The 14930-nt window shown below is 35.3% G+C and overlaps 1 protein-coding gene across 4 annotated transcripts in view; it reads right to left on the reverse strand.

Moving 5' to 3' along the window:
* The window catches only part of BRAF (B-Raf proto-oncogene, serine/threonine kinase), a 161882-nt gene that overhangs the window by 50671 nt on the left and 96281 nt on the right, over window positions 1-14930 (reverse strand). For all 4 annotated transcript variants that reach the window (XM_061198827.1, XM_061198825.1, XM_061198824.1 and 1 more), the window contains exons 6-8: window positions 8194-8342; window positions 7154-7273; window positions 4491-4647 (exon numbers count right to left, since the gene is read on the reverse strand). In XM_061198827.1, the coding sequence (XP_061054810.1) occupies window positions 4491-4647; window positions 7154-7273; window positions 8194-8342 (426 nt within the window). The remainder of the gene's footprint in view (window positions 1-4490; window positions 4648-7153; window positions 7274-8193; window positions 8343-14930) is intronic.

Here is a 14930-nt window from a genome sequence, read left to right on the forward strand (position 1 = left end):
AATGTAATTGCCCAATTCAATAGCCATTTCCAGTCCTTATCTCATTTGAGTCTCAATGGCAACTGCCATCAACTACTTAAGCATTCTTGAAGTCCCCTTTTCTCCCTTTGGCTTCTGCAACACTACTTTCTCTTACTTATTTGAAGCTAAAGTTAGGAAGAGAAGCCTAAAATGGAGACAGAGAATGACAGTCTCTGCCTGTATCTCAAATGTTAATGTTTACTGGGGTTGCATGTCTACCCTCTTATCAGTTTACACATAGTCTTTGAGTAATATCACTTACATCCATGACTTTAACTGACAAAAATAGTCTATTTCTAAATCTGTATCTCTACTCAAGGTCCTTATTTCAACTGCTACTGGACTTCTAAACAAGGAAAGTCCCACAGACATCTTAAAGTCAAGATGCCCAAAATAAAAGTTAACATTTTCATTTCTACAAACCCTGTTCTTCTTCCTTTGGCATTTCCTATCTTAATGGATAGAATAAATACTATCTATTCACCTAAGCCAGACAACTCTAGGCATTATCTTTTTTTTTTTTAATTACCATTTCTTATTTATTTATTTTTGGCTGTGTTGGGTCTTCTTTGCTGTGCGCAGGCTTTCTCTAGTTGCGGTGAGAGGGGGCTACTCTTTGTTGCAGTGCACGGGCTTCTCACTGCGGTGGCTTCTCTTGTTGCAGAGCACGGGCTCTAGGCGCGTGGGCTTCAGTAGTTGTGGCACGCGGGCTCAGTAGTTGTGGCTTGTGGGCTCTAGAGCACAGGCTTAGCTGCTCCGCGGCATGAGGGATCTTCCCAGACCAGGGATCGAACCCATGTCCCCTGCATTGGCAGGCGGATTCTTAACCACTGAGCCACCAGGGAAGTCCCTAGGCATTATCTTTTGTTACCTCTCATCTCTTTCACTTCTCTCCTCTACTACTATATAGAACAGTGATTGAGATAAGAAAGAAAGACCAGGTTTTACCCCATTTCAATCATTTATCACCTGTGTGATCTGGGGTAAGTTTCTTGATATCTCTACATCTAATTTTCTTAACAGTAAAATAAGGATAATACTACTACTTAACTCACAAGTGTTTGTGAGGACAGAATAAGAAAATTTATGTAAAGTACTTAGTACAGTACCTAGCACATAGTAAGCATTAACAGTAGCCATTTACAGTATCCATCCTAACAATCGTGCCTATCAAATCTCTCACTAATTCAAAAGAACTTTCTAAAGTAAAGAGCTGATCACTTTCTTTCCCACTCAATTTATCGGACCCCCTATTACCAACTACTATAGTGACCTCAGAGTGATAACATAATGTCTTTCAGTGTGGACTCTACCTACTTAGTTTCATCCTCTACCATTCCCCACCCTTCTCCTGAACCCTAAACTCCTACAATACCAACTATTCATTACAACCCACATAAAGGTACTTCTATATTTCTGCACATACCATTTCCGTAACAAATGCCCTTCCTTCTTAAAACCCCCACCTAGTGCACTGAATAAACTCCGACTCCTTCCTATTCATCTTCTACAGTCTGGCTTAAATGTTGTCCCTTCTCTGCTAAACATTACTAGATTTAACCAGGTAGGGTTTATCATCCCCTTCTATAAACTATCACTGTATATTTTGTGTTTATTTATTTATATGGTTGATTCATCCATTTCCATTAGACTGTGACCTCCTTGAGGGCAAAGACTGTGCTAATTCATCTTAATTCCTTATTCTGACACAGTGCCTATCCCAGGGTAAATATTAAATCTGGTTTACTGGAATAATAAATGACAAATAATGACTGAAATTGAATGAAATGACTGAAACTGAATGAAATGCTAAAAGGTTTATATTTTTCAATGGGAAGTAAATGAAAGTTTTGGAACAAAGGAACAGATGATGATAGAGGTCTTATAAAAATTATTCTGATAATAGCAATAAAAAATGGAAATGGGCAGAGAGAAATCAATGGCAGGAAATCTATTTAGGAGGTTAATGTAATAAGTAGTTCAAGTGAAGAAATATGGGCCCAAATGGTGGTAGTAATAACAAATTTGAGACGTATATCAAAAGGAAAGGTGATACCTTATGACTATTTGCTTATAGGGGAAGATGAAAAAGCAAGATATAAAGATGACACTCCTAATGTTCAAGCCTAAGAGAATAGGAGAAACTTAATAACACTAAGACATAAAGAGAAATAGTCTAAAAGAACGTCAGTTTTGAAAGTAAATACAAAGGTAACAACTTTGAACATACTGACAATAGATCTAACCTAGAAATAAGATGTGATTTCTTATTTCACACAATCTCCTTATTTCCATATTTCCCTCTCTATTTTTTCTTCCTTTGTATTCAGGTCTAGCCAGATAGAAGAAGACCTTATTAGTTGAGAAAAATTGATATTAAGAAAAGGCTACTTTAAATGAATCCAATAAAAATAGAGAAAAAATTTCATAGTAAAAAATAGGAAGAAAGTCTGACTTGGGAATGTATCTTGAAAAATGAAATTAAGATTTATAAAAAGTTTATTTTCTTTTACATTCAACAAAACTTTAAGTTATAATTTCAACAGTATGCTAATCCTTAGAATTAATACAGAAAAAATCAAGTTTTCATTGGTAATAATATCAAACTTATGACAGCACAAATTGAAATTCTTAATTTCATATTCATCTTTTACATCACAATCATTTTTATAAAAATTTTAAAGGACTTCATCAATCCCTCAAAGGCCTCCATCAATCCTATGATATTTAAATCATTTTCGCTTGAAAAGCCTATTGTCTTGTCATCCTTATAGACTTTCTCTCTTTTACTGTTAACTGGACTAATTTAATTCTGCTGTACCCTTATTTCTCAATGACTTTATAAGATTTGAGTAGTTCTACCAAGTGACTTTTTCACTGTCTTCATAAAATCCTTAAAATCTTTTTTTTTGTTGTCAGATTCACAATCAATCTGCTTTATGTTTTCACTGAAATGTTGGATAGTGATGGAAAAGGGCCGGAATGCAAGCTGGTATTAAATGGGGAGGGATATGTGAGTGGAGACTAATAATAAGGGAGTCTGTTAATTAGTGATTATTTTCCTGTTAGGATAATTTTTGCTTCTTTACTCAACCTTATGAGGACTCACATAAGGAATGCCGGTATAATGAGAACAACTCTTGTCCTCTACCATACACATGACCCCTCAGTAACTTCAGTATCCTGCTTACATGGGGAAACAGTTTCAAATTCCTTTATAAATATAATTACTTTCCAAGGCAAAAAATTTGGTGGCTTTTTTGTTTTGTTGCTTATTACAGACAGAGACTGAGGATAACCCACATTTTTTATTCTAAAGTACAAATTCTGGGAGAAGTGATCCCAACCCCACCACAGCTCAGACAGCAAGGGCTCTTTATTCTCTTCAGTAACTCAGTTACTGAGATGATGTATTGATAGTTGAATGAACCAGTCCTTTTAGGTTGATCCTGCGTATCTCATCTTTTTTCTCATCTCTTCCTTCTCTTTTGTCTATATCAGGGACTGGCAAAATACAATGGGCTGGCCACCTGCTTTACTAAAGTTATACTGGAATAAAGCCTCACCTATTTGTTTAAAAATGTATTATCTATGGCTGTTTTCACACTACACTGGCAGAGTTCAACAGCTGTCATTAGAGATCATATGACGCACAAGCCTAAAATATTTACTATGTGGCCCTTTTAGAGTTTGTTGATCCCTGGTCTATATTATGGGAAACAGACCTCTGCTTTGTCTTCTAACCCTTTTACTAATACAAATACTTTTTGATGACTTCTTATGTTAGGTGCCAACTAACACCTAATAGTTCCTATGTTAGGGAACTATATTAGGAATGGTTTCTGCTGTCCAGGAGTTAAGGTCAAATCGAAGAAGTGACACTAATGTACATAATTAACTTATAGTGTATAAGATAAACCGGGAAAGTAAAATAATTCAAGAGTGACCAGCCCCAGAAGGAGACTAAAATAATTGACTTGTGTAGAGATGGAATCCAATGGTATACTCAAGAAAGTAAAGAAGGTAAAAGGTAGCTTTGCATGAGAAGTACATAAAGTAATGATTAGTCCTTAAGGGTTATTTAACTCAAAGTTAAACTTTTCGAAATTTAGGTAAAGATTTCAAATTGATCTCAATAGGAAATATGCAAGTGTATTCTTATTTTTTTCTTTACCCCAAAATGGTCAAGTGGATTATCTGTTAAATAAATGAAGATAAGACTTTTACAGAGATGGTGTCATAAGGAAAAAAATGAGAATAACTCTATAATTTGGTGCCAGCTAAATATTTTATGCCATCAGAGAAGATGAAAAGGCTTTTCTGATTTGTAATTCATGAAAAGTCTATCACTTATAATAAATGTGATAAATGAAAGATGGCACTTATTTCTGATCTATATTATAAATGTAGCAGAAAAAATAAAGAAACACATTTGAATTTTCTAAGTTCGAGCACAGCTGGATACTTACATCAATATTGACAGGTTCTATGGTGTTTATATGCACATTTGGAGCTGATGAAGACCGGTCTCGTTGTCCAAACTGATTTCGATGATCTTCATCTGGTCGGAAAGGCTGTGGAATTGGAATGGATTTTGAAGGAGACGGACTGGTGAGAATTGGGGGCCTGGAAAAATCAAGTGATTGGAAGATAAGATTCAGAGCAACTTTATAGAGATAATAACATAGAAAAATGGATGATATAAAGATTTTCTTGTTTTCATATTCTCAAATAAAATCTTTAAAATAAAGCATTAAAAATCCAGCAGTAATGGCTTTTAAAAGTGTTAGTTTAAAAAACTAATATGTGCTTGCAACTAACACTGACAAAGCTGCTTTGCTCAAGCAGAGGCTCCAGGGAGTATCAATGATAAGAACACTGATTCTTATCCAGAAAACTCCAGAGAAATCTACAAATGGCTAAAAATTACCTGTTGTTAATCAGCTGAAGAAACTCTTGTCCTTTAAAGTTATACAAAAATGCTCTAGGTAGGCACTGACTGAATAATGTCTGCCAATTTTTCTACCTTTGCCATTTCTTGATAGTTGAAGTTACTAAAATGAAATTTTTATGGGAAGTATCAATATTAGGAAATTATAAATCTTTTAAAAACATACATGTGTTTTTCAGGACCTAAAAGATATACCTATTGCTTTATACAAGAGTTGAATTAAAATCCTGAACAATAATAGCAAAAGATCATTTCCAAATTCAAAAGATGATTCTCAGAGTGTCAATCGCTCATATTTTGAAATGTTTACCATGCCCAATAATCGATACAAGACACATAGGAAAATAATATATTAAGCATTAAAGTAAATATTTGTAAAAACTGCTTTTTGATGAAACCATCAAAATAGGTGACAGAGTGACCTATTTTGGTACTGTGGATAAATAACAAAGTCTATGATATCTCACTGCTCCCAAAATGAACCTGGCACTCACAGAGCACATTAAAGTTTTGAGAATAGATTGTAAACACCTGTGAGAAGTCTGTGCCCCTCAGAAGGAATATCCTAGGGAGCTAAGAAATGAGTGTCACTTGATTGACGAGGTGTGACTGCCTTAGTGAGCTCCATCAGGACCAATGAATGACTCAGTGCTAACAGCCTCTCTTCAGAGACTGGTTATCGTTGCACCCCATCTTATGCGAACTCTGTAACTAACCAGCATTATCTAGTGGTTAATAAGACAGCCAGAAAGACAATGTTGAGGGAATAAAAAGACATTTTTAAGACGGGAGAGGGTTTAGAGAGGAATGAGAAGAAAATACAGTAGAAAAGGACTAGATAAAGGTTGAAAGAGCCAAAGAAGCCAAATAGTGACAAAAAGCTTCTAAATAAAATATGTTAATAGAATCTGAACCAAGAATCTGTGCTTCTTTGAAGCACACTTTTAAGGGTGGGGAAAGAAATTTTGACTTTATCTAAATGAATCCACTTAGAAGGGAAATAAAAATAATAAAATATTATGTACTTTAAAAAACTGCTATAAGCCCAATGAGAATTATAGGTAAGGCTGACGGAACTAGCCTTTAAGAAAATTAGCATGTTCTACTGGTCCTTTTTATTCTGATAATTGAGAAATTTTTAGTTTGTGACAAAGCTGTCTTTATTTCTGCTTTAGACAGCCAATAAAAGCCGATGGCAAGGGATTTTGGGAGCAGGTAAAAATAACGTAAAAGTGACAATATTAGCTTTTAAAAAGTTTTGGAAAGTACACTGACTTTTTAAACACTACTTAGAGGTGATTTAAAGTCTCAAAGCAGTAACATACTTTAAGTTAGAACTTAAAAGTGGAAAAAGCCTGAATTTACTACAACTGAATAGGGTAGTCTAATTAACACAACTGATCTGGTGTAGTGACAGCAAGTCATTCTTGAAACTTACTGAATTAAAACTATGACAGCAACATGTAGTACACAATAAGTCAGAAATATGTATGCAAAGGACATTGGTCTTTAAGTAAGAAAAACAAGAACCTGGATTAAATCTAATAAATTTTATTAGCAAATCTAAAGAAAATGGGTATACTAGAAGATGAAGATATGCTGCTTGTACCTCCCTTCTCCCCTTGCCCCCGTGCCCCCACCATCACCATGCTTTTATTTCCTATGCTCATTCAGATTCTAGAATTCTTTACGGTCTAGTTCAAATCCCACTTTCTTGATTAAATGTTGACTACCCTCTCTCACTATTCTCTCTTCTCCTGTAAACATGATAATATTTATCACACAGTTTAAAATAATATATCATAAATTATAGATTATAATTATATATTATTTTTAAATCATTGGCCACTATCTCATATGTTAATGTTACTTTTCTAAATGGAAATCATATACTTCTATATCTGATATTAAAAATAAAGCAATGAGCACAAGGCAGGGACTCTAAATTATCTGTTGCTTGATTTTTTTCAAGGATGGTCCTAAAACAGTCTATGTCAGCTTTAACCCTGTGTATCTGTACCAAATGTATGTAAATTAGCTGACTGGTGTGATAAAGTTACCTGAAAAAAAAAAAATCCTTAATTTAACAATCCAAATGTTGGAAAGGTTTATAATTAACCAAAAGTTCCAAAGAAATCAGCTCAAATAGCATGTCACTGAACAGCAGGAATCAAATCATACCCAATAGAATCGGAGGGGGGTGCAGAAGGGGATGATCCAGACGTAAGGGTAGTCTCTGCTAAGGAGGCCTCCTCCTGTGGTATTGGGTGGTGTTCAAAGAACTTGGAGACAAACAGCAAACTGTGAGGCAAAAACAAAAACAAAACAAAAACAAACCTAACTTGTGCAAAACCCAGAAGCTTCATATACCAGAATACCTTAAAGAATTAACAAAAATGTCTGAGATCAAATTCCATTTTCAGGAAGGATTGTTAAATTCAATTAGTTGTATTTTTGTCTAAAGGCTTATTGTAAAAAATTATATTGTACTTTCAAAGGCAAGCTCAGAATCTAAAACTAATTGCTCTATACAGCAAATTTCTACATAGTAGAGTGGAAAACTCATGCTTTATGGTTAAGGAATTAGAAGAAAATGTATCTACTGCTAAAAATTAGGTTATATCATTATGATATACTTTAAAGTACAGAGTTGAATTCCCTCTACTCAAGTAATCAAAAAAAGTAATAAGACTTTACTAGCAGCAGTAACAACACAAAAAAAGATTAAAATAGACTCAATCTATTGAGAGAGGGAGTAGGGGGAAGAGAGGGACTAGGGGGAAGAGAGGGAGGAAGAGAAGGGGCGGGGAGGGAGGGAGAGAGAGACAGACAGACAGGCACACTAACTTTGAGAGAGAGAGCACTTAATTTACAAAATAGCTGACAGAACCAGATTCCCCAACCTGCGGTCCAAAAATATAATGGTTAATTTAATTGAAACACCCAAAAACCATCTAAAAGTGATTTCTATGGGCAAGGGATCTTTATTAATTAAAAGAGAATATAAAACATAAATGAAATGTACAGCAAACCAGAATTATAATTTGAGAGAGAAGTACTGGCTATACTACATATTACTCTCTAGCCACACTTCAAAAAGTTCCCTGTAACAACTCTTCTGTACAGAAAACTTCCACAGACTCCAAGACATACTAGTTTCACAATAAGAAAAGTTAAATGTAAAGTGGAAGACAGAAAAGAAAAATTTTTTGATTACTTACTCAAGTTGGTCATAATTAACACACATCAGTGGAACCTCTGTACTACAACGCTGGTGAAATTTATAACCACATGTTTGACAGCGGAACCCCTGGAAAAGCAGCTTTCGACAGAAGTCACAAAATGCTAAGGTGAAAAAAGTTTTCCGTACCTGCAAAGTAAAACATCGTAGAGGATTTCAAAAACTAGTAAGAATCTTTGTAGAAATAAACTTATTTACTCTTGATTAAAATAACAAATCTTTAATATGCTTACATCATGAGAACTGACTTAAACACTAAGATACTAAAATGAAAACCAGTGGATTCAAGCTAACAGATGGACTACATGTATTTATCTCCCACCCACTAACCAATTAAACTCAGAAGTCAAGAAGATGGGAAATAAATAAAAGACTAAATAATATCAAGCTTTACTACATAAAAGTAAAAGCAGAGAGGACAGGAGAAGGAAGAAACAGAGGTGAAAGACAGAATAAGGGTACTCTTCAATAACTCTACAAAGAAAGGAGTTAACAGATGCTTATTGGTGTTGACAGAACAAGAAACAATGGCATACTTAAAGTTACAAAGGTATGCAATGGAGGAACCAAAAAACCCACAAAAAACAAAAATGCTTCAGAGGAAGAGAGAAAAGAGGAGGAAGGTTGTAATGTTACAAATGATCTAATTCCCTATGGAACTGGCCATAAGTAAATGTCTAAAACTGATAAAGAAAGAAACTGTGGCTTAAAGTTATTATTTGGTAATATGAAAATAATCACGAGAAGAGGTTGAAACAGAAACCATTGAAAGTTAAGAATGATTTCCTCTCAGATAGCCTCATCCACCAGAGGGCAGACAGCGGAAGCAAGAAGAACTACAATCCTGCAGCCTGTGGAACAAAAACCATATTCACAGAAAGACAGACAAGATGAAAAGGCAGAGGGCTATGCACCAAATGAAGGAACAAGATAAAACCCCAGAAAAACAACTAAATGAAGTGGAGATAGGCAACCTTCCAGAAAAAGAATTCAGAATAATGATAGTGAAGATGATCCAGGACCTCAGAAATAATGATACTGAAGATGATCCAGGACCTCAGACCAGGATCAAAAAGATGATCCAGGACCTCAACCTTCCAGGAAAAGAATTCAGAATAATGATAGTGAAGATGATCCAGGACCTCAGAAAAAGAATGGAGGCAAAGATTGAGAAGATGTAAGAAATGTTTAACAAAGACCTAGAAGAATTAAAGAACAAACAAACAGAGATGAACAATACAATAACTGAAATGAAAAATACACTAGAAGGAATCAACAGCAGAATAACTGAGGCAGAAGAACAGATAAGTGACCTGGAAGACAGAATGCTGGAATTCACTGCTGCAGAACAGAATAAAGAAAAAAGCATGAAAAGAAATGAAAACAGCCTAAGAGACCTCTGGGACAACATTAAATGCAACAACATTCGCATCATAGGGGTCCCAGAAGGAGAAGAGAGAGAGAAAGGACCCGAGAAAATATCTGAAGAGATTACAGCTGAAAACTTCCCTACCATGGGAAAGGAAATAGCCACCCAAGTCCAGGAAGCTCAGAGAGTCCCATACAGGATAAACCCAAGGAGAAACACATCAAGACACATAGTAATCAAATTGGCAAAAATTAAAGACAAAAAAATTTATTGAAAGCAGCAAGGGAAAAACGACAAATAACATACAAGGGAACTCCCACAAGGTTAACAGCTGATTTCTCAGCAGAAACTCTACAAGTCAGAAGGGAGTGGCATGATATACTTAAAATGATGAAAGGGAAGAACCTACAACCAAGATTACTGTACCTGGCAAGGATCTCATTCAGATTTGATGGAGAAATCAAAAGCTTTACAGACAAGCGAAAGCTAAGAGAATTCAGCACCACCAAACCAGCTCTACAACAAATGCTAAAGGAACTTCCCTAAGTGGGAAACACAAGAGAAGAAAAGGACCTACAAAACAAACCCAAAACAATTAAGAAAATGGTAATAGGAACATACATATCGATAATTACCTGAAACGTGAATGGATTAAATGCTCCAACCAAAAGACACAGGCTTGCTGAATGGATACAAAAATAAGACCCATATATATGCTGTCTACAAAAGACCCACTTCAGAACTAGGAACACATTCAAAGTGGGGGATGGAAAAAGATATTCCATGCAAATGGAAATCAAAAGAAAGCTGGAGTAGCAATACTCATATCAGATAAAATAGATTTTAAAATAAAGAATGTTACAATAGACAAGGAAGGACACTACGTAATGATCAAGGGATCAATCCAAGAAGAAGATATAACAATTATAAATATATATGCACCCAACATAGGAGCACCTCAATACATAAGGCAACTGCTAACAGCTATAAAAGAGGAAATCGACAGTAACATAATAATAGGGGGGGACTTTAACACCTCACTTACACCAATGGACAGATCATCCAAAATGAAAATAAATAAGGAAACAGAAGCTTTAAATGACACAATAGACCAGATAGATTTAATTGATATTTATAGGACATTCCATCCAAAAACAGCAGATTACACTTTCTTCTCAAGTGTGCACAGAACATTCTCCAGGAGAGATCACATCTTGGGTCACAAATCAAGCCTCAGTAAATTTAAGATAATTGAAATCATATCAAGCATCTTTTCTGACCATAATGCTATGAGATTAGAAATCAATTACAGGGAAAAAAACATAAAAAACACAAACACATGGAGGTTAAACAATACGTTACTAAATAACCAAGAGATCACTGAAGAAATCACAGAGGAGATCAAAAAAATACCTAGAGACAAATGACAATGAAAACACAACGATCCAAAACCTATGGGATGCAGCAAAAGCAGTTCTAAGAGGGAAGTTTATAGCTATTCAAGTCTACCTCAAGAAACAAGAAAAATCTCAAATAAACAATGTAACCTTACACCTAAAGGAACTAGAGAAAGAAGAACAAACAAAACCCAAAGTTAGCAGAAGGAAAGAAATCATAAAGATCAGAGCAGAAATAAATGAAATAGAAACAAAGAAAACAATAGCAAAGATCAATAAAACTAAAAGCTGGTTCTTTGAGAAGATAAACAAAAGTGATAAACCATTAGCCAGACTCATCAAGAAAAAGAGGGAGAGGACTCAAATCAATAATATTAGAAATGAAAAAGAAGTTACAACAGACACCGCAGAAATACCAAGCATCCTAAGAGACTACTACAAGCAACTCTATGCCAATAAAATGGACAACCTGGAAGAAATGGACAAATTCTTAGAAAGATATAACCTTCCAAGACTGAACCAGGAAGAAATAGAAAATATGAACAGACCAATCACAAGCACTGAAATTGAAACTGTGATTAAAAATCTTCCAACAAACAGAAGCCCAGGACCAGATGGCTTCACAGGTGAATTCTATCAAACATTTAGAGAAGAGCTAACACCCATCCTTCTCAAACTCTTCCAAAAAACTGTAGAGGAAGGAACACTCCCAAACTCATTCTATGAGGCCACCATCACCCTGACACCAAAACCAGACAAAGATACTACAAAAAAAGAAAATTACAGACCAGTATCACTGATGAATATAGATGCAAAAATCCTCAACAAAATACTAGCAAACAGAACCCAACAACACATTAAAAGGATCATACACCATGATCAAGTGGGATTTATGCCAGGGATGCAAGGATTCTTCAATATGCACAAATCAATCAATGTGATACACCATATTAACAAATTCAAGAATAAAAACCATATGATCATCTATTGAGATGCAGAAAAAGCTTTTGACAAAATTCAACACCCGTTTATGATAAAAACTCTCCAGAAAGTGGGCATAGAGGGAACCTACCTCAACATAATAAAGGCCATATACAACAAACCCACAGCAAACATCATTCTCAATGGTGAAAAATGGAAAGCATTTCCTCTAAGATCAGGCACAAGACAAGGATGTCCACTCTCACCACTATTATTCAACATAGTTTTGGAAGTCCTGGCCACAGCAATCAGAGAAGAAAAAGAAATAAAAGGAATACAAATTGGAAAAGAAGAAGTAAAACTGTCACTGTTTGCAGATGACATGATACTATACATAGAGAATCCTAAAACTGCCACCAGAAAACTACTAGAGCTAATCAATGAATTTGGTAAAGTTGCAGGATACAAAATTAATGCACAGAAATCTCTTGCATTCCTATACACTAATGATGACAAATCTGAAAGAGAAATTAAGGAAACTCTCCCATTTACCACTGCAACAAAAAGAATAAAATACCTAGGAATAAACCTACCTAGGGAGACAAAAGACCTGTATGCAGAAAACTATAAGACACTGATGAAAGAAATTAAAGATGATACCAACAGATGGAGAGATATACCATGTTCTTGGACTGGAAGAATCAATATTGTGAAAATGACTATACTACCCAAAGCAATCTACAGATTCAATGCGATCCCTATCAAATTACCAATGGCATTTTTTACGGAACTAGAACAAAAAATCTTAAAATTTGTATGGAGACACAAAAGACCCTGAATAGCCAAAGCAGTTTTGAGGGAAAAAAACGGAGCTGGAGGAATCAGACTCCCTGACTTCAGACTATACTACAAAGCTACAGTAATCAAGACAACATGGTACTGGCACAAAAACAGAAATATAGATCAGTGGAACAGGATAGAAAGCCCAGAGATAAACCCACACACCTGTGGTCAACTAATCTACGACAAAGGAGGCAAGGATATACAATGGAGAAAAGACAGTCTCTTCAGTAAGTGGTGCTGGGAAAACTGGACGGCTACATGTAAAAGAATGAAATCAGAACACTCCCTAACACCATACACAAAAATAAACTCAAAATGGATTAGAGACCTAAATGTAAGACTGGACACTATAAAACTCTTAGAGGAAAACATAGGAAGAACACTCTTTGACATAAATCACAGCAAGATCTTTTTTGATCCACCTCCTAGAGTAATGGAAATAAAAACAAAAATAAACAAATGGGACCTAATAAACAAAAAAAAAAGAAAAAAACAAGAATGATTTCCTCTGGAGAGTGGCATTAGAGGCTAACAAGGGATAGGGCAACAGATGATTTTTTTTGTAAACCCCTCTGCACTATCTTAAAAACTATATACATTTGATTAAAATGTAATATACTTTGATTAAAATGTAAAAAAGAATTTATTATAGAAAAAAACTAGTTTATAATTATATGAAAATCAGATCAACCCTACCTAAACTTGCTAACTTAGGACAAGGGACAGGGAAATCACCTAAAAGAAGGTAAGAACTACTTTTAACAAATTATCAGTTTGTTAGAGGATTAGAACACCTAAATGTATCTGTGAACATTCCTCTATGTGAAACTTAAAAGGCAACATGTAAGAACTCCATGTCAGAAGCCAAACATGGGTCACATAAACAGAACTGTGCCAGGGAAGCTCTATCTTGATAATGAACAAAACCAGAAATTGTTTTAAACTGTTTGGTTTGTATATATAAGAAGCAGAAAACATAAAAAGGATAAACAAATAATAAAATGTTAACAATGGCTATTTGAGAGTGATGAGAGCATGGGTGACTCTATTTTGTCCTTTGTTCTTTGTTGTATATTCTCAATTCATCTCAGTTTTTCAGACAGCATTAATCACACACAATAGTAAGAAAAATACATCATGATCCAGGACACACCTGTATTCATATAATAATATTACCCTAACTATACATAATGCATATCAGAATTTTCTAATCCATTCTACTGCATGTAAATGCTTTTCACGATCCATTAAATTGATTTCAACACCCACTTTATCAAACTCTTTTCAATAAACACATATTTAACAGGATAAAATGTTATTAAAAATGATGCTTCATCAAGAAAATGATATCTTGGCACATCATCCATTCTGGCTTTTTGAGAACATTTAGATAGTTTTAAGAGTAGCTCTTGTTTTCTTCACCTTTTTGTCTATGTATCACTTTCTAGGGGATTTAAGAAAACAACTGACTGTTTTTAGCTTTGTTCCTTTTCCATTTGTCTCTGGATTTAAAAGCAATTAGAAAATCTTCTTTAATATTTATGTGGCTACTATTTACTAAAGCAAGCATCTTTTTATATTGCTAGCATAATCTCTGGACATTAGAGCACAGAAAAATACAAAACGTATTCACAGGAATCAGCATTTTATAGTCACTTTATCCTTTTTGCTAACTACTCATACTCTCAATCGCCTAATAATCTGCGGACTTTCATGAAGCCCTAATTTCTCTTGCTTCTTTAATCTACTCAGTTGCAGTCTTTCTTCCTGTCACTGACTTATATGTGAAAACTCTGTGTAACTGGTTGTTTCTGTATGTAAAGAAAGGGGGAAAAAAAGAGAGAGAAGGAAGGAGGGCAGGAGGGAGGAAAGCAGAAAGGAGAGAAAAACACCTGAGCAGGAGAAAATGTGGGTATGCATTTGAGCATAAATTGAGTAAGTGAGGGCTTCCCTGGTGGCGCAGTGGTTGAGAATCTGCCTGCCAATGCAGGGGACACGGGTTCGAGCCTTGGTCTGGGAAGATCCCACGTGCCGCGGAGCAACTAGGCCCGTGAGCCACAACTACTGAGCCTGCGCGTCTGGAGCCTGTGCTCCGCAACAAGAGAGGCCACGATAGTGAGAGGCCCGCGCACCGCGATGAAGAGTGGCTCCCGCTTGCCGCAACTAGAGAAAGCCCTAGCACAGAAA

This window comes from Eubalaena glacialis, chromosome 8, assembly GCF_028564815.1.
Source record: "Eubalaena glacialis isolate mEubGla1 chromosome 8, mEubGla1.1.hap2.+ XY, whole genome shotgun sequence".
Lineage (NCBI taxonomy): Eukaryota > Metazoa > Chordata > Mammalia > Artiodactyla > Balaenidae > Eubalaena > Eubalaena glacialis.